General features: G+C 37.5%; 3 protein-coding genes across 6 annotated transcripts; 1 reads left to right on the forward strand and 2 right to left on the reverse strand.

Moving 5' to 3' along the window:
• Positions 1–135: 135 nt before the first annotated feature.
• slc24a1 (solute carrier family 24 member 1) lies at positions 136–13,420 on the reverse strand. 2 transcript variants are annotated; one of them, XM_082181557.1, is made up of 11 exons: positions 13,376–13,420; positions 11,290–12,494; positions 8,945–9,007; positions 8,309–8,417; positions 5,797–5,847; positions 5,496–5,579; positions 4,898–4,983; positions 3,786–4,061; positions 3,592–3,681; positions 3,313–3,479; positions 136–1,318 (listed from the first exon to the last, which is right to left on the reverse strand). In XM_082181557.1, the coding sequence occupies exons 2-11, from the start codon at positions 12,331–12,333 to the stop codon at positions 1,069–1,071; spliced, it is 2,220 nt and encodes a 739-aa protein (XP_082037683.1). In that variant the 5' UTR covers positions 12,334–12,494; positions 13,376–13,420; the 3' UTR covers positions 136–1,068. The 2 variants fall into 2 exon arrangements, with proteins under 2 accessions (XP_082037683.1, XP_082037684.1); XM_082181558.1 differs by lacking the exons at positions 5,496–5,579; positions 5,797–5,847.
• Positions 13,421–13,975: 555 nt separating this feature from the next.
• ints14 (integrator complex subunit 14) lies at positions 13,976–20,584 on the forward strand. 3 transcript variants are annotated; one of them, XM_082182804.1, is made up of 12 exons: positions 13,976–14,028; positions 14,593–14,873; positions 15,014–15,121; positions 16,059–16,214; positions 17,316–17,434; positions 17,555–17,697; positions 17,970–18,062; positions 18,528–18,672; positions 18,844–18,980; positions 19,377–19,495; positions 19,587–19,652; positions 19,830–20,584. In XM_082182804.1, exons 2-12 carry the CDS (start codon positions 14,652–14,654, stop codon positions 20,127–20,129), a joined length of 1,608 nt encoding a protein of 535 aa, XP_082038930.1. In that variant the 5' UTR covers positions 13,976–14,028; positions 14,593–14,651; the 3' UTR covers positions 20,130–20,584. The 3 variants fall into 3 exon arrangements, with proteins under 3 accessions (XP_082038930.1, XP_082038932.1, XP_082038931.1); XM_082182806.1 differs by having other exon boundaries at positions 18,844–18,977; XM_082182805.1 differs by lacking the exon at positions 13,976–14,028 and adding an exon at positions 14,048–14,278.
• Positions 20,541–25,775, reverse strand: hacd3 (3-hydroxyacyl-CoA dehydratase 3). Its single transcript, XM_082182807.1, has 11 exons — positions 25,568–25,775; positions 24,235–24,277; positions 24,082–24,155; positions 23,787–23,951; positions 23,661–23,709; positions 23,457–23,567; positions 23,093–23,220; positions 22,858–22,970; positions 21,605–21,711; positions 21,385–21,516; positions 20,541–21,172 (listed from the first exon to the last, which is right to left on the reverse strand). The coding sequence occupies exons 1-11, from the start codon at positions 25,646–25,648 to the stop codon at positions 21,096–21,098; spliced, it is 1,080 nt and encodes a 359-aa protein (XP_082038933.1). The 5' UTR covers positions 25,649–25,775; the 3' UTR covers positions 20,541–21,095.
• Positions 25,776–26,209: the final 434 nt, after the last annotated feature.

Below are 26,209 nucleotides of genomic sequence, written 5' to 3' on the forward strand. Positions count from 1 at the left end.
TGTTTATATGTGAATAAAAGCCTAAATTAAATCTGTTCATCATATAAAGCAACCTGTGTCTCTTCAGAAAATGTTGACTAAACTGCTAGATACATATGGATTAGTTTTACGATCTCTTTATGAACTTTGAGCGTCACAGTGGTAGTTGCGTAGCTGTCTATGGAGAGACAGAAATCGCTCAGATTTAATCAAAAAGATCTTCATTTATGTTCCGAAGGTAAACTAAATTCTTGCGGGTTTGGAACGACATGAGGATGAGTAATTAATGACAGAATTTTTATTTTTGGGTGAACTATCCCTTTAACAAAAATTCTACCACAAGTCATTCATACAGATCTATGTATTTATTCACTAATGCAAATACGCTCGACTAACAACATATTGTATAGTAGATGTAAGGATGAAAATATCAATAAACTCACTCCCAGTTTCACAGATAAGGCTTAAGCCTAGTCCCAGACTAAAATGCATGTTGCTGTTTTAACTGAAAGCAACTTGCACTGATGTAATATAAGAAAAAATTTGATTTTCCATCGACTATTTAGTTGGCTACTCTGTGGCCCTGACTCGATTGGAACACTTCTGTGGCCTTTGATTACGTAATCATAATCATAGTGTGTTTGTCAAGTCCACAGGGCAGTAGGGTGTCTTATTTGTCATTTTGCAGTTCAAAAGGGTGCTCAAGTGTGCCTCTGTATGTGGCCTTAATGTGCCCTTTTGCAAAGCCCAGACTGGTGGGCCCACATGCAGTCTACAAGCCAACAATCCATATGGCATTACATCACTAAAGTGTGGATGCCACAAATGGTGACCATTTGGGACAGGACCTGTGACTTCTGACATTACTGCATGAATTTTAACACAAGCTAAAAAAACAGTTTAACAGTTATTGCATCCCTTTACAAAAGATCTTGTGTAATACAGAATAAGTCAACACAGTGTGTCCAGGGATGCTTTAAATGTGATATATACCATATGCAAAGTTATAGTTCCGAACGTTTCAAATTACAGGATTGTATCCTCATGGACGCTGGTGAACATAAAGGTGTGTGAAAACCACAGGTGTGCTCAGATGGACACGGGACATACAATGATTCGATCCTCTAGCATGACACTGAGCACCAGGAAAACAAAGTACAGGATGAACATGGTGAATCCCAACACTTTATTCATCCTCCACTTACAGGCAGCGATGGAGATAATGACGAAGAGGAGCATGAGGAAGAGCAGCACAATGGCACAGAATAGCCCATTACTACTCACAGTCACTGGGGCAAAGGAATTGTAGAGCGAGAACATCAGCCAGGGCACCGGCAGCCTGTAACAGTGAGAGGTGATATATATTTAAGTAATAAAACACAAGAATGATTTATTCGGTATGTATTCGATTGCAACATTACGATTGCAACAGTTCAAAAACAGGTTCAATTACATTTTAGACACAATATTGCCAGATACTTTTTTGTCTATTGTACTGGGCCATTTTGGTTCCAAACAAAGTCACTGCAGAAACAATTGCACGTCTCTGAGTAGCCGTTTGTTGATTAATTAATGAATCAGAGTTAATGATTCAACAACTCACCCATAAAGACAGTTACTTGTTTTGTTTTCTATATAAATTGGTTCCTGTTGAACAAATCACTTGAGTGAATGATTCAAAGACTCACTCAGTAAAACACAGGGCCTGTCCCAATGCCACACTTGTGGTGTTTGCACTTCCTTCAAAATTAGCTGAATGAAGGTTGCAAAATGAAGGTTCAAAAGGATCCAAGGATCCTTAAAACGGAGACAGCTTTTGACGACATTTGATGACGTGGCATCCGAGATATGCAGTCTTTCTAGGACGCAGCCTTCCATTTGAGAAGCACCCTACCTCTTTGCTATTTTTCCAACCCGGGTCAGTCTTGCGCACTTACTTCCTGTCATGTGAACGAATTTTAAAGTGGCCAAGACCGCAAAAGTGTGGTTATTAGGGCTGCTCTACTTTTAGACATACACTCGCAAACTTCCCTAAGCACTTCCCCTCGGGGTAATCCCCACCGCCTGGTGGGCGAGGGAAGTTTATTTGGACAAACCCTCGACCCCTCGATTTTGACAGAGGGAGTGAGTCTATCAACGTACATTTCAGGCAGATCCATAGACCACAATGCACCATGATTGTGACGTCACAACAGATCGTGCTAAATTTTAAATATTATCAGAGCCCGTCTACGGAGAGCCTGGCCACTCCCTATTAAGTCCTATTGTACCGAATTTTGGTTGTAGTTCCACCAGAGTTCCACTGGGGGGCGATCGCCCATGAGAGCAAAATGAATGGGAGTCTATGGATCTAGACGGCTAAATTTGTCTCTTTCTCCCGATTGCTGTTGAGAAATCTCAGATTTGATTGTAGGTTTTGCAAGTTCAACATGGGTTATAGGTCGAAAGTTGAATGAACGCGTACTTATGTCCTTTCGATTTCTTACAGGTTGAGTTGTTGTTGCCCATAACACGCTAGCATTCTGCTAATGAACGCTGATTGGTCAGTGAAGGACTGATTACGACCAGAGATACCGCTTGATGGCATCGTGTGTGTGTGTGTATTTTCGGCGTGGTCTTTTAAAACAACAAAACAAAAACTCTTCTAGCACGTGTATTTACCTGTGTCAGCTGTGTTGTCGATGCCTCGAGAGAAAAGAAAGTGCAGAGCGCGAAAGCACCAAAGTGACTGAAGGATCGCCGTAAAGCAGTATCTCTGGTCGTACGATGTGTATGACGTCATTGACATTTTAAAAGACTTTTTAAAGCAAATAAGTGACTCTAAAAAATCTAACACCCAGCAATGTGTAATTTTTTTGTATCTTCTTTCGAATACAACATTCAAATTACTAGACAAAAAATTATATCCTGAGAAAAGTGGATTTTGAGGGGTATAGCGCCATAGACCTCCATTCATTCTGCACTCGTCCTGTGAGCGCCCTCATATGGAACCAGAGTGGAACTGCAACCAGTTCAGAAGCCGGAAGTTTACTGAGAGTGGAAGTTCTCCCCTTATTAGACATTCTCTGATATTATTTATTTCACAGCCCGTACAGGCCTATTGAATGGTCCATAAAACAAATTCATAAGGGGTAAAAACTGTAAATAATAAATCATTTCCATGGCAGATTCCAAGTGATCATGGGCTTAGGGTGTTTAATTTAAACACATTTCAAGGGTTCCGTCAGTAGTGGGCTTTAGTGCAAAACATATGCAATGATGTACATCCGAGTGAACTAGATTAAACTATCAAACACCTGATTCACTGAATATTTAATGTTTCAGTCATCTTACCCCATGGTGATGTCAAATATGTTGCTGCCTACAGAGCTGGAGACAGCCATGTCTCCCAAGCCTTTTCGAGCCACAATCACACTGGTGATTAGATCAGGAATTGATGTTCCTGCAGCCAGAATGGTAAGACCCATGATCTCCTCAGATATGCCAATTGTCTCACCCACCTAGGAGAGAAAATCTTGATAAATTCTGACTTTTTTGTTATATTTGCTAATTCGGCGGCATTTAAGTGTAGCTTAATACATTTTAGCAACAAATATTGGTTTCTACACTGACCTGATGTGCCCACCACACCATAAGATAGGAAAATATAGCAATCCATCCTATTGAGCCAAGGAAGGTAATGACAAAGAACCTCTTGGATGCCTGTGAAGCACAATATACAAGAATATACATGTCAGTTCTATCACATGTGAACAAATGGAACAAATATACAAGAAAAACATGTGATGTTTTCTTTTGGTTCTCACAGGGTTTCTGACATCTGGAACTGTCAGCCACAGTGGAAAGACAATGGGCAAAAGAAACAAATATGTGGCCTGTTTGCGTCTGGTGTCTGGCCACTCTAAGGACAGAGGTTCTTCTCCTTCTTCCTCAGCCTCATCTTCATTTTCATCATCATCATCATCATCGTCATCATCACTGTCTTCATCGCTCTCTTCATCACTGTCATCTTCCTCGTCATCCTCTGAATCACCTGAACCTTCTGGCTTCTCTGAGCCTCCTCCTGCTGCAGCGTCTCCTTCCTTAACACAGAGCGAGAAAAAGACAGGCAAAAAACATAATACCCACACAGAAAATAAAGAATTAGGAGAACAAAGTAACTGTTCACCCAAAAATGTGTTTTATCATCATTTACTTGCACTCCATTTGTCCAAACCAGTAGGACCCTCTTTTTTCTGTGGAACACAGACGGCTCGCTCTTTTCCATGCAATTATAATAAATAGGGCATACCAGAGCTTTCAAGCTTCAAAGAGTATGCAAAAGCACAATAAAAGCATAATAAAAGTAGCTATTTAATCTAATTCAAAGATAATCTTTACCTCCAGTGAGCTGCTAACCCAAAAACTGCTATGACTGAGTCTGAGAGTTGAACTTAAGACGAGAACCAGATTGGTCCGAATTGTGAATTAATCATTTAGACCAGTTTTGGGAACTGAATGAACTGATTTATCAAAAAATCTGACTAAAAATAATGATTAGGTCATGAAGTAGCCCTTTATATTTCTCTTCTAAACACATCATGGAGAATAACACCATTAAATTGATGGTGCTTTTCTGTCCTTTTTTTTAAACCTGAAAGCTCCAGTTCTCCTTTATTGTAATGGCATTCTAATACATTCTTCAAAGCTTTTCCTTTTGTGTTCCACGGAGGAAAGGAATACGAGGGTGAGTAAATGACGAAGACTTTTCATTTCTGGGTGAATTATACCTTAAATATGAATCACATACTATATTTGACATATCATCCCTGTCAGCTTTACAACAAGGTAAAGAATTGATAAGCTCATTAAAAGCACACAAGTTTCTCAGAGCTCCTGTTTCTTCTTCCAAACTTTTTTTGAGATGCAATTCGCCCACCTTTTGTGCCTCAGGCTTTTGACTGGCGTCTTCTTCCTTGGCTACCGGAGCCGCGTCTTCCTTGGGCTGCTCCGTTTGACGTTCACCTTATTTAAAGCAGGATAGTAAAATATCAATCAAGTTTGCATTTACTTCTTAAAGGCAGCAATAATACAAGCTCCTCTCAGGTGTGGAGTGAAGATTTCCTCAATAGTAGTGAGTAATGTTGTTATTTTATTTGGCGGCAATTTCAAACACAACTGTTGCTTCACAAGATAATCTGCAGTGATTCCAAGCCACTCATGCTTAATTCATGAGATGGAGCTTGGTCATTATGTCAGCTAATGTGTAAAGCAGCTCTCAAGTAGAAACAAAAGGTGGAAATATGGAATGCGGGATGCTGTGTGGAGGGCAAAACGGGCCAAACTCTTGGCAGCGTGCCCTCTCTTTGTACCTTTCATCCAGCACACAGCTGGTAGGTTACAGCTTGTGGAAATGCAACATTAATAACCATTTTGAATATGCAACAGAGCTCATCTGTGAGGTAGGACAATGCACGGTCCTGTCTACAAAGCTCTGTGCAATCATAATAGAACAGACTAAGATTATAAAATCTCACCTTCACCAGATTTTTCCTTCTTTTTGTTCTCTACTTTCCCCCGGGCCATGTCGTTCAAAATCTGAGCCTTGTCTTTAAATTTCACTGCAAACCAGGAAAGGAAGAATATAGCTTGAATGTAGACTTTGACTGACACTGTCAGGGTCAACAATGGCAGTACCACAAATGACAAAAGCCCTAATTTCACAAACACAATACAAAACGTCATTTTTTCACGTCACGTTTTTCACGTCATCTCACTGGCTACAACAAAAAAGCAATCACATCACAAGAATAACATCACAAACACTAAGCCCCTTACCTTTACATCCCAATGAGCTTCTAGCCTTTGCATCTCCATTAAACACTGACTCTAATGAGTAAAAGTAGATTCATATACAATAAACAAATGCATCTTCAAATGCCCTTCAAAACTACTCATGTCTGCACTGACTTGGATACCAGCAAACGGCATTGTTAAATGTTAAAAGTTTATAATTGGATTTATTTAAAGAACATTTTTGACAGGTCAAAGTATAAAAGCATAAGTGTGAATTCCATGAAAAATATGAAGAAATGTTTGGGTCATCAAGCCTAATTTCTTGAATTATGACATTATTTTTTGGAACAAATTATTTCGCAATACATAGTCTTTACATGTATATATATATATATATATATATATATATATATATATATATATATATATATATATATATATATATAGTATGCTTATATTATTTGCTATATTTATATTTAGAGCTTGTTGATTGTTATTGTCAGGTTTATGTTCTGTTATGTGGGCTCTTATTTTGACATTCGGTTGTTTCCTTTTGTTCCTTTTTCTCTGCTGTTTAGTTTCAGTTCCCCTGGTTACTCATTACTCCCTAGTTTGTTTCTATGATTTCTTATGATTTGCACCTCTGTCTCCTTTCTCAGTGTACTTATGCGTTTTGTCCGTTCGTTTACACGACAACAGCCTGAAAATGAAAGTGAAAGTTTTTGAAAACGACTGCATTATCATCATTTGTGAAAACTGTGACGTCATGCGCATGTGTATTACGTGTTCACTGTTCAGTCTATTGGTGCGTAGTGTTTCTTTGCAAAGTGACATCGCCAACTATTAGCCTGAAAGCATAATACAGCGTTTTTAGTCGTTTCAACGATTCATGTGAACGGGGATCGTTTTGAGAACGTTGATGTCTGTACGCGAAAAATACAAAGGAAAAACGTTTCAGTTTTAAGAACATCGTTGTCGTGTAAACACACTGATTATCTAAAGTTTCTGCGTCACGCGTCTTGGATTACTACACATATTGTTACAGTTATTTGCTGTATACTCTATGCTATTTTGAGAGTATGCAGCGTATGCATTTTGAGATTTGAGATTTTTCTTTACGTTGTCATGAAAATGAAAAAGGCTCACCAATAGGCTTTATTTCTTAAAGAAATAAATGATTTTTGGGGTGAAATGTGACCGAGACATTCCTTTGTGAGATTTAAATGAATGACATGCAGAGAATATAGAATATATTAAAGCAGTGCAATTACGGTGCTTTTAAACTAGATGTTAAGAGCGTGTCAATTATTTATCAACCCAAATGTAGATAATGAACCTTTAAATGTATCTCATTGACTACAGCAGGGACCCTATCACAATAACAGGATTGAGCTGCTGGAGGCTGTTTCTCATCCAGCCTTTATGAGCTCAATCAAAAGCAGCTTAATGATGGAGCCGCACAGCACTTGGAGGTTTTGTGAGGACCCTGAGAGCGCAGGTGTTCCGCAGCCTCCTGAGGACAGGCTGAAGGTCAAGGGGACCAACCCCAGCCATCAAACCACTGACCCACCAGGACCTCAGCACCAGGGCTTCTGCTTTACACGTATGCATCTTTCTGTGATGCTAAAATTACAGTTTCTGCAGACAATACCATCTTGTTAGAGAACCCATGTCCAATGCGAAAATAATATAGTGTATGTTTAAATGGTGACACACACATTGATGTGACTTGACAAAATGTCATAGAGCCACTGCGGTGGGCCCATCCCTTGTCTCACTACTATGAATCACTCTCCACTCCATAGACTGAGAAAGAGCTATTTATCTTCTTAGTATCAATCTGGATTTAGTGCTGTCATCATATGGAACACGCTTTGCTAATCCACTTGTACAAGGAGAAGGACAAAGGGACTCTACTGCTACACTTCTGAACTTCTTACAGCACATGCCTGAGTGAATATAGGCTTATATCATATGATTGGTATTTTGAGCTATGTACAATTTGTGTTTCGATATACAAAACAGTCTATAAAAAGGTGTAACCATAACAAACAAATCTATTAATTCCTCCAGTAAACCAGTAGTGCTCAAATCAACCACCCTGTATATATGGCATAATTTGAGTCTTCAAGTAATAAAAGAGCAATATATTCTTATCCTGATCTTTTAATGTTAACATTTACTCAAAAAACCTTGTTGAAAAAACATTTCTAAAAGGCATAGTTCACTCAAAAATCTAAATTCTGTCATCATCTTACAGAAATACAGAAGATAAAAAATATTTTGAGAAATGTGTTTCTTTGTCCATACAATGGAAATCAATGGTTTGTTTCCCAATGTTCTGCTAAATATCTTCTGTGTTCCGCAGAAGAAAGTCAGTCAAAGTCAGTCATACAGGTTTGGAACAACATGAGGGTGAGTAAATAATGACCGAATTTTCATTTATGGGTGGACTATTGCTTTAAACCTCCAGAATTGCAATTTGTAATGCTTCCGTGCAGTGTTTGCTTAATGAGTTATGATTATGAGGGCTCAGACACTGAAGGGCTCTTACCCTCTCCAAGAGGATCCAGTGTGTGAATCATCAGTTGGAAGATGGTGTTCCTCATGGTGCTGTTGTGCAGAGAGGCAGAACTGCCCCCGCGCTGCAAAGTGGGCTTCGGCTACACAAGACAGGAGGAATATGATCATGTCGAGAGAATTTAAATCTGAACCTGCAAATTGTGTTTGCCAAGTGGACTTCAGATAGAATAAAAATCATATAAATATGGTATTTAAGTAACAGTATGTAATTAAGTATATTACTTAATTTAATAATCCAATATTCATTTGACAGGACATGTCAAATTTATCCAATCTTTTCAAGACGATCATGTGTGTATCTGTTGTGTTTCATTTTTAAAGTTGATGTGTGTCATGTTTTTGGATGTTACAATGCTTCCTCATATCTTAGCTTGACAACTATATATAAAAAAACATTTAAAGGGCTGATTTCCCAGAAAAGTTCAAATATGTTGGCTATTAAAACACTGATATTTTTACTGGCGAGTTTGGGTCAGTACTCCACTGTTTGTAGGTGACAATAGTGCCAGATAAATCACACCCTTTGCCTTTTACAAAGGATTTTGAATCTAGACCTATTGACATATGTTATTTATACATTAACGTGTATTTGCAAAATTTTGATTACCTTTAATCGATTCGAGTCTTCTGGTTCAGACGGCTTGTTCTCTTCACCAGAAGTCACGTTGTCCTGTGTGCAAAAACAGTTTGAAACATTACAGAGGATGCAAGGCACTGATTTGACCTTTGACTTTCACTTCTAATTCTACTGTTGATAAAGTTTTCATTCACGTGCCCTCAAAGACTAAAAGAAGACCAATCACTATATTTTTATTTTTTATATATTTATATATTTAACAAAGAGGATGTAGCAAACATGTTTATTAATATTAATAATTTTCAGTTTTCATTTAAATTTTTGTTTGTTTTAGTAATTTTGTTATGTCTTTTGCCATTTTTATTGCTTCAAACTGGAACTTATTTTATTTCAGTTAATTGCCAAGGCAACATTTCTAATTTTACCCTTTTTTTGTTATGTTTTCTTGTTAAGTTTTTCATCTAATATTTAAATTGTATTTTATGTCAGCTTTATTTATTGCAAAAATTATTTTTAATAGTTTACAATAACAACATAAGTGAGCAACCAAATATATAAAATATATGAAATTCTGTATTTTATCGTTACTGCTGTAATTGTTACTTATCTGTGATAAATTCAATCCAGTGGGTTTAGTTTGACAGAGATCTAGGTCCTCTGGGTCTAGTAAGCCGTCTTACACTATATAAGCTTCAATCACACTTATCAGATTTAAACACTCTATATGTTACACAGTTTGTACATCACAGCAGACCCATAGGATTAAGTGAACGTCTTTGGATCAGAGAGCCACAGTGTTATCTAACAGAGAAAGTATTGATCATATAATAATATCCCTCCACTTATTAATATGTTTTTTACAGCATGAGACACTTTTACAATAACCCATAGACTGTTTGTTAGTGCAGCTTAAAGTCTCCTTCTCAGGTGAGTGTGATCACAGAGATGTTATGACAGATTATCAAGTGTTGATCTCACTAAACCTCCCTCTCACCACAGCTTCTAAGCTGAGGGATGTTCAGGATGAAGAAAGGAACTTGTGAAAATGACCACACCATTTTTTTGTTTGATGTGATAGTGTCACTAAATCAGATGGGGCTGTCACTGTGAGCCAAATGCACCTGCTCCAAATACCTCCCCTGCTACAAGACAACTCATTAACAATGTCTGGCCCCAGCAGACACAAGAGATCCTTTTCATTTCTGTTTATCAAAGGAAAACGCAAACCCATGCGTATCTGTTCAATGAATAAACATAAGTGACTCACATTCACCTGAGTGGGATGCTATTATATCTCTGCTATCACGTCCATGAGCAGATATTATAGTGGTTCCTCATCACTAGAAGATATACCACGGCAGAATTCATCAACACTGTCCAAAACAGAAATAAATGTTTCTGTGATAAATATGATTAAAATGCTATGCAAATTTCTAACATGCAATGCATGTTTTTGAAGGTTTTGGGTTTGAATCCCAGTACTGATAAAATGTGTATTAAATACACACTTTGGATAAAAGTGTCTCCTAAATTAATAAATGTAAATAATGTGACCAGTGACCAGCAATGCTGCATTTTTCAGCAGGAGTTTTTTTTTTGCAATTTACGGTAGCACTTTTACAGTCCCTGTTGTGAATGTGCATATGTCTTATTATAGCAATTACAATAACTGGGTTATAACTAGGGACTAAACCTGAACCTACTCCTAAACCTAACCTTAACCCATATAGTTACCTTATTTTACAGTACTTTCTTGGGTAAGTACACTGAAATTACAAGTACTGTAAAATAAAGAGTTACCTAATTTACAAATACAATGACCTCTTCTATTATGAGCATGTTTGTCATTTCTGAAGTAAAATTAATTTTGATTAGTTATACAAATGTCCTGATATCATAATGCAGGAAAAATCTATATTAAATTATTGAAAAGAAAATCTAGTAGTAGTTTGACTTAATCTTTTACTATTATTCCAGTAATATATATATTAATGGGCGGGAGATTAGGACAATAGTAGCCACCCGCCCTACGTACAAAATTTGTCTGAGAAGTTGGCCAGGGGGCCCAGAAACCCCAAGGGTACCCCTGGAGACCTGCATGGGATGCTGGTTGATGGTTTGCTGGTCCCCAAGCATGGGTAGTGGGAGCTCTAGTGGACCAGCTAGAATACCTCAGTTTTGCTTGAGAACAGCATGACTATGCTAGTCCACCAGCTAGACCAGCACTATACCAGCTCTAACCAGCCTGGACCAACATGAAATTCATGCTAGTTTATGCTTGATTTTTCAGCAGGGTTCTGTGCCATTGACCCAAATAACACACCCAAAGACTAATTCTCATTCTATATATTATTGGCAAAAGTAATGAAGCGTACCTTCTCAGGTTCTTCCACCGCGATGACTTTGACAATGTTCTTGTGTTTCATGAGCTGATATTTAAAGGCGCGCTCTATCTGAACATTGTACTTCATGAAAGTAACATAGAGAGCATAACCGCTCACCAGCATCATACTCTCCCACCACATAATGGTGTTGTCCAAGAAGAAGATGATGAGCATGATGAGATCGATGATGTAGAACGACACGTCCCGAAAGAGAGGCCACCAGGTGAGGTGAAGCATCTCCCGGGAAAACAGCGCACACATTCCGATCACAAATAGGATGTTAAAGACAGCCGAGCCAACAATGGTTCCAATGCCCACATTGCTATGAGAAATGAAGACACCGATCAAGGAAGTGAAAAGTTCGGGAGCAGAGCCTCCGGCGGCCATAAAGGTCGCCCCGGCCACATCATCTGAGATCGCCAGTTTGTCTGTGATAACCCCCAACGTAGGGACGAAAAACTCATCGCAGACAATGGCCAAAGAAACAAACATGTATATCATTCCAAAAATGTGGAGCGAGACCCAGCCTCTGCGTCGCTCCTCAACGGAGAAGATGTCCTGCGGGTACTCGCCCTTTATGTGTGGTGCTTCTCCAGGTTTGGATGCTGTAGTGTTGGGCACCAGAGTGGTCGTATCGGTTTCTGGAGTAGGGACTGGGGTGGGTTTTGGAAGGTTTGGATCCACATAAATGCAGTGGACAATTGTCCTGTTTGTGGTTGTTGTAGGCTTCTCTGTTGTAGATGTTGTTTGGATTGGTCTATTTGTTGCTGTCTCTGATGGCTGGGCCACATCTGTGTGGTCGGTGTTCTTTGGCTCAACATTGGTCAAATTAGTCACAACCTCAGGCATCTCCAACAGTCCTGCATCCAGAGCAAGTCCAGAGCCATCCTCAGGGTCTCCTGCTCTCTGTGGCTCGGGCCAGGGGTCCGGAAGTCTGGCTCTGATAGTGAGTTGATATAAAGAACAAAGGAAAACCCCAGACAGAAGAAATATAATCCGGCTGAGCTGAAGTCTCTTTCTTCGAGTCAGGAACATTTTCTAGTATGTTTCCTAAAGGGCACTGAGTTGTTTTTTAGGGCAATGACACCCAGAACATCCAGAATTTCGCCCCAAAAGATGCAGGGGTATGCAGGGGTATATCTCTCTCAGACTGTTTCATCTCATTTTCTCTGTGGTGCAGGTTTCCTCTCACAGACCTTACAGTAGATAAAAGGAGGAATACTGAGTGCAACAGTTGTACACACAATACTGAATGTAGGATCAGCAGATTACTGTGGCTATTACAGTTTCTTCTAATACATGTATCTCATCTAACCAACACATTGCATTGGATTAAATCAATAATATCTTAACAGTTCTAGCTTTTCGAAAATTAAATTACGTTGTCAAAGGCACTCATGTGAATTGTTTAAAATGTAAATCAAATTTCTGAAGATTGAGATAAATGCCACTGAAAGTAGTAAATTGCCCTCACATCAGTTATTTAACCTTTTATACATTTCATTCATTCATACATTATCTATCTATCTATCTATCTATCTATCTATCTATCTATCTATCTATCTATCTATCTATTTCGTATCTGTATATCTATTTCACATAAATGAGTGGAGCACTGCATGGTTAGAAAAAACGCCATAAAAATGCAAAAAAGTGCCCCTGTAAATCAATTCCAAGGGATAAATATGGTCCCTTAAAAATAATAATAATAATAATAATAACTTGACACTGCGTCTAAGTTAATTAATTTTTAAGAGAAGCATTTCTTTAAAATGTCTGTCTAAACAAAAGTAGCATGGAAAATATCCGTCTCATTTCTATTACAGTTTCTGTCCACCGTTAATAAGAATAGCACTGTCATTGCAAGAGGCAGCATAAAAACATTAAACGATTGTAAAAACAGTAGCATGAACACTGAAATGTAAAGTGAGAGTTTGGTGGTAGCAGGGCTATTTTTATATCAGCATTGGGCTATAAAAATCCTAATATGGATCAATTAACCATACTAACAATTTAAATGAAAACTTCCTCTACTGTAAAAAATTATAGCAATTGAGAACACGCTAAAGAAACCTACCGGTGTCAAAGCGACGCTCGCGCGGTGAGTTGAGCGCTGCTGTCTCACAGCTGGACTGCAGGGAAAGGCACGGATGCTGGGAAGCTGCTATAGGTCAAGCAGGACGCACCGCAGGACAGCTCTTCAGCGTGGATCAGCACAATACCTAATACCTGGAGTCTGTTAAGAGGATTAGATGTACTCTCTCCACACACTCTCATTACGTCTTGAACCATTTTATCCCAATTATTTAGCTGATATACGTCTCATTCATAATGGTAAAGAGCGAATGCACGTGGAAATTGGTTAATTAAAAATACAAACTAAAGTCTAAACCAGCTTTCGGAGAATATTGTATTATTACATAATTATGATTATAGATGATGGATTACAGATTAGTAATACATTAGCCCACAATTAAATCGATTTTTAACAGTTTTTTGTCCACGGCATGATCCTGGATTTGTAGGTTTCTGTATAGGCTATCTCCTGAATTTTTCTTTCGTTTTTTACCATTTATTTTAAGAGAGATTTTATTTTAGGATACTACTTTTTAAAAAACCCTTTGCGCGCGCGTTCTTGACTAGGAACGAGTTGGCGTGTTTATTTTGTTTCCAAACGGTCCGCTTATCACGGCGCACACTTGGTTAGGAAGAAGGGCTTTTCAGCGATGGGTAAAATTTTACCATTTTATTGAAATATGCTAAACTGGGCATTGGTACGAGCTGTATTCGGAAATATGAAGGACATATTATATTTAAGACTTTTAAGATCATTTGATGTTTTTCTTTGTATATTTCAACTAGAACGTTTGGTTGGACACTGACATAGTAACACTCAACAGCTTTATTAAGCGTTACTTTGATTGCTCTGTTACATGGGGAAATTATTGTAAAAAAGTATCTTAGTTGGTCTCCCAGCCTGGTAAATTAAGTCTGCTCTGTTGGCTAGTGTTAGAGGGGTTTTGGATACTGTAAACTGGTCAGATTGGGGGACTGGCTAGACTAGTTTAAATCAGCAAAGACGTGCAAAACAGCAAAGAGTGTAACTTAACCTTTAAAAAATCTGAAAATGATTTTGTGTGTGTGTGTGTGTGTGTGTGTGTGTGTGTGTGTGTGTGTGTGTGTGTGTGTGTGTGTGTGTGTGTGTGTGTGTGTGTGTGTGTGTGTGTGTGTTTAATGTACACTGCAGCAGAAGCTTCTGTTGTCACACTTACATATGCTCCTGTTTTTACACAGACATCTCAAGCATACATTCATAACTGTTTATCAAAGAGTAAAGAGAAGAGTTTGCAAACATGCCTACTGTGGTTCTTATGGACTCGTCGCTGTCCATGACACGACCGGTGTCAGTGGAGGGCAGTGAAGAGTTTCAGAGAAAGAACCTGGCAGTTCATGGACTGACCATGCTGTTTGAACACATGGCCACAAACTACAGAATGGAGTTCACTTCACTTATCGCCTTCTCCTCGCTCTGGGAGCTTATGGTGCCATTCACCAGAGACTACAATACTCTGCAGGTAAAAACAGAACAGGTGTCATGCTGCCTGCAATAAATATAATGTAAATGCAATGTCTTAAACCTAATTCATCATCAGAGCCTTTATGATCTGATCATTGTTGGGGGTCTTATTGTTATCTCTCGTTCATTGTTGTGCAGGAAGCTTTGAACAACCTTGAAGACTATGATAAAACCTGCCTGGAGGCTGCATTACAAGGTGTTAGTAATGTAGTACAGCAGGAGTGGGGAACCGCTTGCCCATGCCAGGTAAAAAAAAAATCCAATTATTAAAAATACTATATATTATGGCATATGCAATATGTTAATCAGGCATATACACTTACATATACACTACTTGTTAAAAGTTTGCAATAACAAAGATTTTTAAATGTTTTCGAAAGTCTCTAATGCACACCAAGGCTGCAATTTTTTAGATAAAAAATACAGTACAAACAGTAATATTAATCATATGTAAAAGAACTGTTTGTATTCTTATATATTTTAAAATGTAATTTATTCCTGTTATGGCAAAGCTGAATTTTCAGCATCATTACTCCAGTCTTCAGTGTCACATGATCCTTCAGAAATCATTCTAATATACTGATTTTCTGCTTAAGAAACATTTCTAATTATTATCAATGTTAAAAACTAATATAATATACACAAAATAATTTTGTGAAAAAGCAAGAATAAAAAGCAAAATAAAGATGCTGTTCTTTTAAACATTCTATTCATAAAAAAAATCTTAATTATTACAAACTTTTGACTACTAGTGTACATATAGGACTAACAACCAGGACCAGAATAAATACAGTATGAAATACACAGTGTTATGTAAAATATTGTATGGACTGTACGCAATGCAATGAATGTAGTATATACAAAAAGTTGAAGATATAAATGTACTGTTCAAAGTCGATCATGTTATGCCTCATCACTATGACTGATTGATCTGTTCAGTAAATTGTTAGGAATGTTTTTTATAATGGTTGGTAGAGTATCATGGTAGTGGTGCACATAAGCGCTTTAGCAGGGGGTCTAAACATTAAACATTATTACATTTTTGAATATACAGTAGAGTAATTGTACCATTTAATTTTTCAAAAGACAATTTTTATAAATAATGCTAAATGTACTAAATAATTGTCTTGACTGCATTTTCGTTGTTGATCAGTGTTTATGTTGTTTTTATGGTGGCCTGTAGGTGGTGCTGGTCACTGATGGTGCACTGGGCATTGGTCGTGGATCTTTGCGTCACTCCCTGCAAACAGTGAAACAACGTGTGGAGGACAAGAAATTCCCACTTCCTTTCCCATTCCCTTCCAAATTCTATGTCATGTGCATTGCCAATGCAGAGGAGGTACTTCAGTCTTTTTGTACTGTGTCCTTACCAGTGTTATTTTAATGTCATTCAGATACAAGATTGGTGCCAGTATGATGTAAATTTGCAGGCCAAAACGCTGAAACGAGTTAGCATTTGAGCGCTTCCGGTTCCAACGTCCCGAAGTCAATGGGTTTTTGGGTCTTTGGTTAAATGGCTGAAATAAGGTCTGTGGTGAACACAAGCTCAAGACACTTTCACGTTTTATTCTACAAAATAAAATACATCAGTATTACCCCACTCGTGATTTTTTTTTTAAGCTGTTACATGTCTTAAAGGCGATTGCTAACAAGTGGCTAAATGGGACTATAGAGGCAGTTGGGAGATAAAACGTCACCACGCTGAAGAGATAAGATCAGTCAGCTTTTACATTCTTGTTATGCTTATTATATTGTAATTGTGTTCTTATAAACTATTCTAACTCAAACTTTCTGTGAAAATGTTTGTTGGAAAAGAAATGAAAGAGTTGTCTGAAGCTTTGTGATGGTGACGTTGAAGTCGCGTGACCTTGGTGTAGTTTGTTATAGCCTAGCTTTAGCTTTTTACTTCTGGCAACTGCATTTAGGCTTCAAAAATCATATAAGTTGTTCATCTGTGAAAATATCTTGATGGACAAAACATGTAACTATCATAAATATTTTTTGATCACAGAGCTTGTTTTTTGCTATAATCCAAAAGCCTATGGAAAAATCCTATTGGGTTTTTGTCGAGGAAACCAGGGCGATGCTAACTGCTGGTTGGCCCACAAAGTGACGTCATACCGGCACCACTCTATTATACTTTTAATTATAATTAATCCTGAGACTTCCACAAAATATATAGTAAATTTTTTTATATATATTTAGACAACTTCTATTATTGACTGCTATCAGATTGTGAAGAGAGTTTCAACCAGTATAACAAAAAATGTCTAGAAAAACATTGCATATCCTACCTTTAATATTTTGAATTAGTTTTTATTTTTACCATTTCTATTTTAATTGTAGTTTTTTAGTTTTATTTAATTGAGTCATTTTACATTATATTAAAAAAAACTTTTGTGTGATTGAATCTATGTTGTTGTTTTGATGTCCTCTGAAGCTCCAAGCTACGGATGGTATGGATAACTTAGAGCAGCTGATTAATCTGAATGACGGAGAGGGTCAGATATACACTATGGAGGGACCCCTTTGTCTCAAAAGTGTCCAGTCTATGTTTGGGTGAGTGATGTTGTTACTTTGTGTAAATACTACTAAATATGTTCTTGTATTTTTAAGTGCACATTGTTGTTTAGGCAACATTTTGTGATGAACATTATCACTGTGTTTTTGTGTTGTCAGAAAGCTGATTGACCAGGCGTACTCTCCCTTCCATGCGGTGCTGCGCTGTGGGAACCTGACCTCTGATGTGCAGGTCTTTCCCAGGCCAGAGCCAGTGATCATAGATGATGAAGTGGATCCCCTGCCTAAAACAGTGCAAACAGGTACGAGCAGAGAATCTAATGAAATGTTCATGTTCTAAAATGTTACCTTCATGCTGTTTTATAACTACCGGTATTCAAGTTTTGTGTTTTTAAATGCCGTTTCCTCATGACTTTTATGCAAGCAGGTTTACTGTATGTAATATTATGTTTAATGTATTTATGTAAATAAATAAATGTTATTTTTATTTGTTGCTAATCATGCTAGATTCTAGATAATGAGGTAATTGGAGGAAAGTGCACATAATGGTTGTGTTATATATATATATATATAGACTTGGAGATTGTGGGTTTTATTGAGATTGGAGACATCTCCAGCCCTCCGGTTTTATCCAGGCACTTGGTCCTGCCCATTGCTGTGAACAAAGGTCAGTACAATTATAATTCTAAATAATTAACATGATTAATGGAATTCCATCATTTCAGAAGTTTCAATAACTGTATGTTCTTCAGCATTTAGACTTTTTATTACCAATGAATTTGACTTTTCTAGTTGTTTGTGATTTATTTTAATTACTACAATTTTTCTCTCAAATAGCAATTTCGACCCAATAATTATAAGTAATTATAAAAATGTCCATGACTTTTTAAGATTTGATTCATTTCCATGACTTTTCCAATCACACTTTTAAAAATGTCCTTGTATATCTAGGATTTCCAAAACCGTGAGAATCTTGGTTCATAAATAAAAATGACAGTTGTTGAGGGATCAAATAAAACGAGAAATACAATGTCAGCTTACATCTTAATATTAAGTGGTTTTAACTTATTTTAAAGATGGTTTTAGCTTAAGCCATCTTAATTTCCCCTTGATATATTCTTCTGATTGACAGAGGGGGATGAGATGGGCACAGGGACCTCTGATGAGACAGAAGAAGAGACCTCCACAAATCAGATGGCTGGCAAAAGCCCAAACTTCTGCGTTCTTCTACATGGCAGCCTAAAGGTGGAGGGAATGGTGGCGCTTGTACAACTAGCGTAAGGAGCAATATAAAAATATCCCTCTGTTTGCATAAACATTCCAAATTTTAAACTTTGATTTTAGGGAATTGAGGGGTTTATTTTCGTTACCAACATATTTGAGATAAATGATCTAGTTACTCGGAAATAAAAGTTTCCCCTGTCTATAATTGCGTTTTCCTCTATCAGGCCAGACTGGTTCGGAATGCTTTATTCCCAGGCAGACAGTAAGAAGAAGTCCAATCTAATGATGTCACTCTTTGAGTTCGGCTCAGAGCCTCTGCCCTGGTTGGGCAGAATATCACAGCTTGGACCTGCCTCAGGTAGCACGTTTTCACTCAGTATTTTTTTGTAACAGCCACACTAAAAAGGCCTGTTAAAATGAAATAAAAATGAACTGCACTGTATTGCATTATGCAGTGTGTGCAAGTAGTTAATAATTAAAACACTGAAACAAAGGATAGTAATCTAGACGGTTCACGAGTTCAGTTAGGAAACCTGTAGGTAAATACACAAGGGTCAGGGATAACGGTAGTACCACACATTTGCATGATTAAATATTTTATTTTCCTCTCATGCTATGCTTCCTTCTGAGACTAGAGTTGTTTTCGCCTACATACACATGATAAAAACATTTGCTCATTGTTTTGCATAAGGTTTTGCTTACTGGCCAACGGAATAAATAACTATTCACTATGATTAAATGTTTGCGTGACCTACAGATGCAGCTGAAAATCCCTATGGTGAAGATGACAGTAAAAGTCCCTTTCCCATACAGCCTAAACACAAGAGAAGCTATGCTCAGAATGTTACAGTCTGGATTAAAGCCAGTGGACTGCAGGTATACATCTGAACACTACACCACAAATTATATATATTTGACACTGTTTAAATGTCATTAGAACTAAACTTTTTAATAATCACATTTACAGACAGATGTACAGAAAATTCTCCGTAATGCAAGGAAATTGCCAGAAAAAACGCAAACATTCTATAAGGTGGGTGGATGTATGTGTGTGTATGCGATTTTTATGATTCCATTTTTTTATAAATAAATTGATTTAATATATTATAAATATAAAAAATGACAATATAAGGATATCATGGGCTGATATATGATCCTTTTAATTAGTTAAAATACTTTTTGTGTGACATTTGTATTTTAATCACGGCAGGAATTGAACCGTCTTCGGAAGGCCGCTCTCGCCTTTGGTTTCTGGGAGCTTCTGAAGAATATGGCTGAACTTTTGGAGAGGGAGTGCACTCTTCTGCCTGACTCTGCCCACCCTGATGCCGCCTTCCAGCTGTCACACGCTGCTCAGCAGCTTAAACTGGCCAGTAGCAGAGACTCCAAATACTCGGGCTTCGAACACAACATCACCCCCATGCTCACGGATTTCTCAGGGGGAGGGGGAGGAGGAGGGGGAGGAGGAGGGGGAGGAGGAGGAGGAGCTACTGCTGCTGAGCGAATATAGAGGATGGAAGAACAATACTCAATGGACAACTGCCAGAGCAATTATAGAGGAATGTAGCTTTATCCAAAAACTCTGCTCGACATGTAATGTTTTTCCACAGAAAATTGGTTACAGCAGCAGGATCACACAAATGTGGCATTTCAATGTTTTAGTAGTGCCACAAAGGTTGAGTTTGCTGTTTTGGTGATAGATATAAAATGAGAGGAAACCTTGGACTTTGTGACAAATTATGACGTTGAGCACTCAATTCGAGGAAAGAAAAACATTCATCCGTTTTACAGGCAAATGCATTTAGAGGTTTTGGAATCTATTTTCAGACCAGTAAATATTTGTGTATATAATGTTTTTTTCTAACATTGACTAATAGAAAACTGTAGTTTACGCTTAATGATAGTCATCTGAAAACTGATGTTTTGTTTCACTGAAATTTAATTAAACGGTTTCAGTTGCATTTACACATTCATGTCCAGATCCTTCATCCAACGACACTGAATTGGCTCTTCCCATGTAACTTGAATGTTTTATGAGGTTTTCCCTGAGGTTCATGGTCTGTCTTGTTGTTAGCAGTGCTTTGTGCCAACAGAAATGACTATTACAACACATCTCAGGGATTGACTTGAAGATAAAATGTTGCTGCGTTTCAGTCAAGTAAGATCATCTACAACATCAAACACACAAAACCACCAAACTGCAAACATACATGAAATGTATAAATACCTTCATGGTCCTGGTTAGAATTCTTTTGGTAAGAATCTCTAGTGTTTTATAATAATCATTTACTAAGTCGTGGTCACCTTTAGAATTTCAGTATGTAGAAATTAAATGCACTTGAGTTGGTTGAGATGGTTTTGTCTCAATAATGACTTCTCAGTGACAAGAGGGCAAATATAAAGAGAGAAAAGGGAGGTGCAAATTAAATCAATGAAAAGAGAGTTGGGAGGAATGAAGCATGTGGTTCCCTTCCCCTCAGTTGGCTTTCCTCTTTTTTGTGCGAAACCGTCTCCTCCTCTGCTTGAAGAGGTGGCGGAAGTTGATGAAGAGGCCTGAAATTACAAACAATTTAATGAAATGTTATAAAAATGTAAAGCCAATTTATGCGCAGCTCTAAAATATTTAATTGGCTCTATACTATTAGTTAAAATATCTAAAAAATGATTTAACAATCCTCTTCTACTGTAGCAACTGGACAAGTTGCATTGGTCAAACGTTGTGAGAACCCTAGTTTCATTTGTAGTATGTTTTTTGTGGACCTTACCCAGGAACATGAGCACCAGGTAGAGCTGCAGGATGTAGGAAAAGCTGAGCGAGAAGCCAATGGCTTTAGGCAAAGGAATACTGAGAAGTTTGGTTTCGTCAAAGATTGGGATGGATTGGACCACCGCCACAGCTGATCACAACATAAGAGAGCATGAGAAAAGCTGTCAGTTCTCACTGTCTCATGAGTTTTCCTTATGATAGTCTACAGATACACTTACCTTCAGCTAGCACTCCAAGAGGGTACAGCGGTATCCATATGGTGTATCTCAACCAAGTCAACAACTTCCATTCGGTATCAATGCAGGTCAACATGTAGAAAGGATACCTATGGTTCATTATTACAAAAGCAGGATTAGATATCCGTTTTTATCCAACAAAAGTCGGTTGGAGGACCAAGCTGTAGGGCTCAATATACACTACTCGGTTTGTATTTGGTAAGATTATTTTAACGTTATTGAAAGAAGTCTCTTATGCTCACAAAGGCTGCATTCATGTGATCAAAAACACAATAAAATCAATATTGTGAAATAGTACTACAAATTACTTTTTCTATTAAATTTTTTTTTTTAATGCAATTTATTCCTATGATGTCAAAGCTGAATTTTCAGCATGATTACGCCAGTCTTCAGTGTCACATGATCCTTCAGAAATCATTCTAATATGATGATTTGCTACTTAGGAAACATTTCTGATTATCAATGTTGAAAACAATTAATATTTCTGTGGAAAAAAATTGTTTTTTAAGGATTCTTTGATGAATGGAAGGCTCAAAAGAGCAGCATTTATTTGAAATATAAATATTTTGTAACATTATAAGTGAATTTAATGATTCCTTGCTAAATATAATTATTTCTTAAAAAGAAAAAGAACAAAATCGCAGTGACCCCAAACTTTTGAACTGTAGTATATATTATTATTCTTTTTTAATATATTTTATAACATTCAAAACTTATGCAGATATGTATTCTCATCTATATGTTGTCATGAACTACTTACATTGCTTTTAAACCTAGTTTTGAGGTAATGAGTGTGACATTTCACTACTGGCACACGATGCGTGTCTCACAGTGATATGTTGTGTGAAAATGTTTTATCAGAAATAGAGGAAGAAGTGTAGAAAAACTGCGACTGTACAGAAACCACACACACAACATCACTGCTGAAAGAGCAAAGACCATGAAAGCGTTAGCCTCAAATACCAATGTCTTTCTAATATAGTTTGTATTCTATAATTATGATTTAGGTTCAAATTTTCAGTATATTTAGCAAAGAGAAGATGCATTTACTTTAACAAACTAAGGACTGCATATAGGAAGTTGAATAATAAGTAACATCTGGCTCATAAAACACAAGAGGATATCCTGCAGATAAAGAAATTCATATTACACATTGACACCAACTCCTACATTTCCTCACCACTAGCAGAAACTGCTCTTATACACATGTATCATAATAATATTCACATAATTACCTGAATATCTCAATCGTACTCCACAGATAGAAGACAAAGAAGACCACTGGTTTGTTTTGCATATCCTCTAAGCTACCAAATATGACAAAAAGGATGAAGTTTCTCCCCATCACCTTTAACAAGAAAAATGTAAATAATTCGAACTGTCATGAAAGTTAATATTCAAAACAAATAGTGTAAAATGAAGTGCATTTAATTGGCTACTAAAGCATGGCGTGCTGTGCACTAGGCATACCTGAATGAAAGCAGGCATGACTCCAGTCTTAACCAACCCCACAGCAGGATTGATAACTTCCATTATTGCCAGCATCTGACAGAAATACATCACGTCGGCAATGGTGTGAAATGTGTCGTAGAAAGAATCTGTTGGGTCGACAAAAAACTGTTAAGACCATACTGAACAATGAGTTTTCACACTTCAGAGTGTCACTTCATGTGCAATAAAATGCTCTTTCTATATATAAATACAGTTTATACAAACCAAACATTTGCACAACAGACCTGCAGGCCATCTCAGAAAAATTCAAACGAAGTGCATTTCCTGAGAGTGACAAACAAATGCATCTTTAATCTGCTTACAAAAAAAAAAAGAGTCTAACCTTGACCAAGTATGAACAGACGTACAGTCATGTTGACAAAGATCCAGGAATAGCCAAGGAACTGGACCAAGTTGTACATAAAGAGAAACCCCTTTTTCAAGCCAAGATAAGCTGCATAAAAAGGAGTAATGAATGCACAGTTATTATTTGGTAAGCTGACCCAATGTGTTTATTTTACACTCTTAGAATTAAAAATATACTCACGGTCCTTACGAACCCTTGACTCAATGCTGACTTTGTTTATTTTCTCTTCCTGTGAACAGAAAACACATCAGGCAGTGCACGACTGTGAAGCTCCTCAAGTATAACTTAAATAGCAAACCTCTTTACCTTCTCTCTGAGCTCCATTTCTGCATCTGACTCATCCAGCCAGCGGTCAAAATCGGGTGCTAAAAACAGAGGCTTCCTCTCCTGCTTAGTGAGGCGATTCCACCAGACGTGCCCCTGCTTCTTTACCGTGATATTCACCTGCCGCTGGGTGGATTTGTGCTTCACCTGTGGACACAAACATCTTCATGTGGTTCCAACATAAACAAACAGAACATGGAAAATGCACTGCACTTCATTGTGCAACCAAACGCTTTACAAAGATGGTTTTACTGTTGCAATTTCTGATGGCTGTTACCTCAGGCTTAACCGGTTTTAGGAATTCCAGGCTGAATTCGTATTCATTTTCTCCTTTCGCTCCATGCCCTTGACCTCAAAAAGAGCAGAATAAATAAAAGTCACACAACTGAAGAGAAAGAGCGTCCAACTGATGGTTAGTTGTGAGATGTACCTCGGAAGTGAAGGATGTTCTCTTCTACACCAATATTGAGATTCTACGATAAGAGACAGAGTGGAAAAAAAAAGAGAAGTATGAAGTTTCAAGCTCCTCCTCCCACTGGATATATGCCTTCAAATGCACCATGCGTCTGACAGATATTATAATATGTAGTTATAAAAAAAAAATGCATCAGTAATGAATAGTTCACGTAATGTAAGTCACCGGTTCAGGCTTCCTGAATTAAGATATTTATTTTAATTCACCTCTGAACAACTGTTTTTTTTTTCTCTTCATTTAATGATAAAAGTGTGATTTCTAGACCTTGAAAAATTAATAAAATCTTATAACTCCATGGGCATTTTTATGAATAAGAATTTTTCTAATTATGCCAAGCTTTATAAATGTTAGGTTACTTCAAAAGTATTATCCAGTAAATAACAAACAACTGGAAACATGGTGGCTTTGAAAAATATTATGGACAATTGGTGGCATTGGAGTAAAAAAGGTTGAGAACCACTGATTTATGGGACTTGAGTTAAAGGAATAGTTCACTTAATTTATTTTTTATTTTTCTACTATGGAAGTCAATGGTGTCCATCAACTATCTGGTTACAAATGTCTTCTTTTTTGTTCAACAGAAGAAATAAACTCATAAAGGTATGGAACAACATGAGGGTGAGATTTTTAAATGAACTATTCCTTTAATTGAACGGCCAATTAAAAAGTGTGTCTGATGTTATTCGGTTTTGGCATATGTTATACTTTTATTTTGCATTTCTGAGTTATATGGACACATACAAAGGGAAAACAATGTAATAATAGCCTTCTAACATGTACAATACACAAATTTATTTGCATTAAGGGACGTCATAGCAACCGTATTACTACACCACAGCAATACCACCTTTGTTCCAGAGCTCTCGGTTGCAACATGCTTTTCTCTCTCATTACCTTTAATGAGAGGACAGGTCAAACATGCTTTATCCTGCCCTGAGAAAGCAATGAGGGGGAAGGGGGCAGTTCCTCTTTCTGTGTCTGAAACTGGATTGTAAATAAAACATGCCCTGCCATTGTAACTGAGCCAGATGGCTAGTGGTCCAGTAGGATCAAGTCCTGATCTCCCTTTCCGTAATCTTCATCTTTATTCTGATCTAGGCTTGATGCAAGTCCTGTCATCAGACCTACAGGAGGTGTTATGCAAAGGAATATCAACCTAACACGGTTCTGTAACCTAGAACCTGGATGTGCATACACATTAAATGCAATAAATGCGAAAAGAAAGAAGAAGATAAAAATGCATTGCCTATTATGATATAATTGCCCCACAAAAGCAAGTTTTTCTTACCTGTGCATCACTGATCTCCACTCGCAGGTATATCTCCCCATGCCGCTGTGCCCAGTACACGTGAGGTGTGAGAGCCTGCATTGCAAATATTCACATTAAAATGTGCTTTACTTCGATTTAACAATGAATGACAGGCAATGTAAATCTTGAAACAAGCAGCCGGAATACGTTTCCACCGATTCTGTCATTTGTCCAGAATATTCTTCGAATGCGCGTGCGCGCAAGTGAACGCAACACTCGCCGCCCACTTTTCAATTTCCCGGAAGTATCTAATTTATTTTCTCTAAAACTCCTCAATAACGACTTCTATGCCTTGAACCAAACCACCCAGCCATGAGACGAATATAATTTAAAACATTGGTTTAGAGAAACTAAGCATTTGAAAATAAGAGAAAAAGACACAAGGCACAAGACAACGTGTGCATAGCTATGAGCCAATGAACTACGCTGCCCGTGAAGCACTGGGAATGACGTAATCGAATAAAAGAACGACAATATATAAAATGTGCAATATTAGCTATAAATAAATGAAGAAAATGTGCGATGTGCATGCATTTATAGAATATTATTATAAGCATGAAATACAATATATGATGTAATTGAGCTGCCCTTATGGATTATGGGTAGGATAATTGGTCACGA

The sequence above is a fragment of the Leuciscus leuciscus genome (genome assembly GCF_965113295.1).
Source record: "Leuciscus leuciscus genome assembly, chromosome: 10".
Taxonomy (NCBI): domain Eukaryota; kingdom Metazoa; phylum Chordata; class Actinopteri; order Cypriniformes; family Leuciscidae; genus Leuciscus; species Leuciscus leuciscus.

Excerpts from the sequence above, each read along its gene's own strand:
- ints14 (XM_082182804.1), top strand. The coding sequence starts at position 14,652 with ATGCCTACTGTGGTTCTTATGGACTCGTCGCTGTCCATGACACGACCG. Across the intron at positions 17,698-17,969 it reads GCCTAAAACAGTGCAAACAG|ACTTGGAGATTGTGGGTTTT; the intron begins GTACGAGCAGAG and ends ATATATATATAG. Across the intron at positions 18,981-19,376 it reads GCTTGGACCTGCCTCAGGTA|ATGCAGCTGAAAATCCCTAT; the intron begins GCACGTTTTCAC and ends CGTGACCTACAG.
- slc24a1 (XM_082181557.1), bottom strand. The coding sequence starts at position 12,333 with ATGTTCCTGACTCGAAGAAAGAGACTTCAGCTCAGCCGGATTATATTT. Across the intron at positions 3,480-3,591 it reads TGGTGTGGTGGGCACATCAG|GTGGGTGAGACAATTGGCAT; the intron begins GTCAGTGTAGAA and ends TTTCTCTCCTAG. Across the intron at positions 1,319-3,312 it reads ATATTTGACATCACCATGGG|GCTGCCGGTGCCCTGGCTGA; the intron begins GTAAGATGACTG and ends TCACTGTTACAG.
- hacd3 (XM_082182807.1), bottom strand. The coding sequence starts at position 25,648 with ATGCAGGCTCTCACACCTCACGTGTACTGGGCACAGCGGCATGGGGAG. Across the intron at positions 23,710-23,786 it reads AAATGGAGCTCAGAGAGAAG|GAAGAGAAAATAAACAAAGT; the intron begins GTAAAGAGGTTT and ends TTCTGTTCACAG. Across the intron at positions 21,173-21,384 it reads CCTGGTGCTCATGTTCCTGG|GCCTCTTCATCAACTTCCGC; the intron begins GTAAGGTCCACA and ends TTGTAATTTCAG.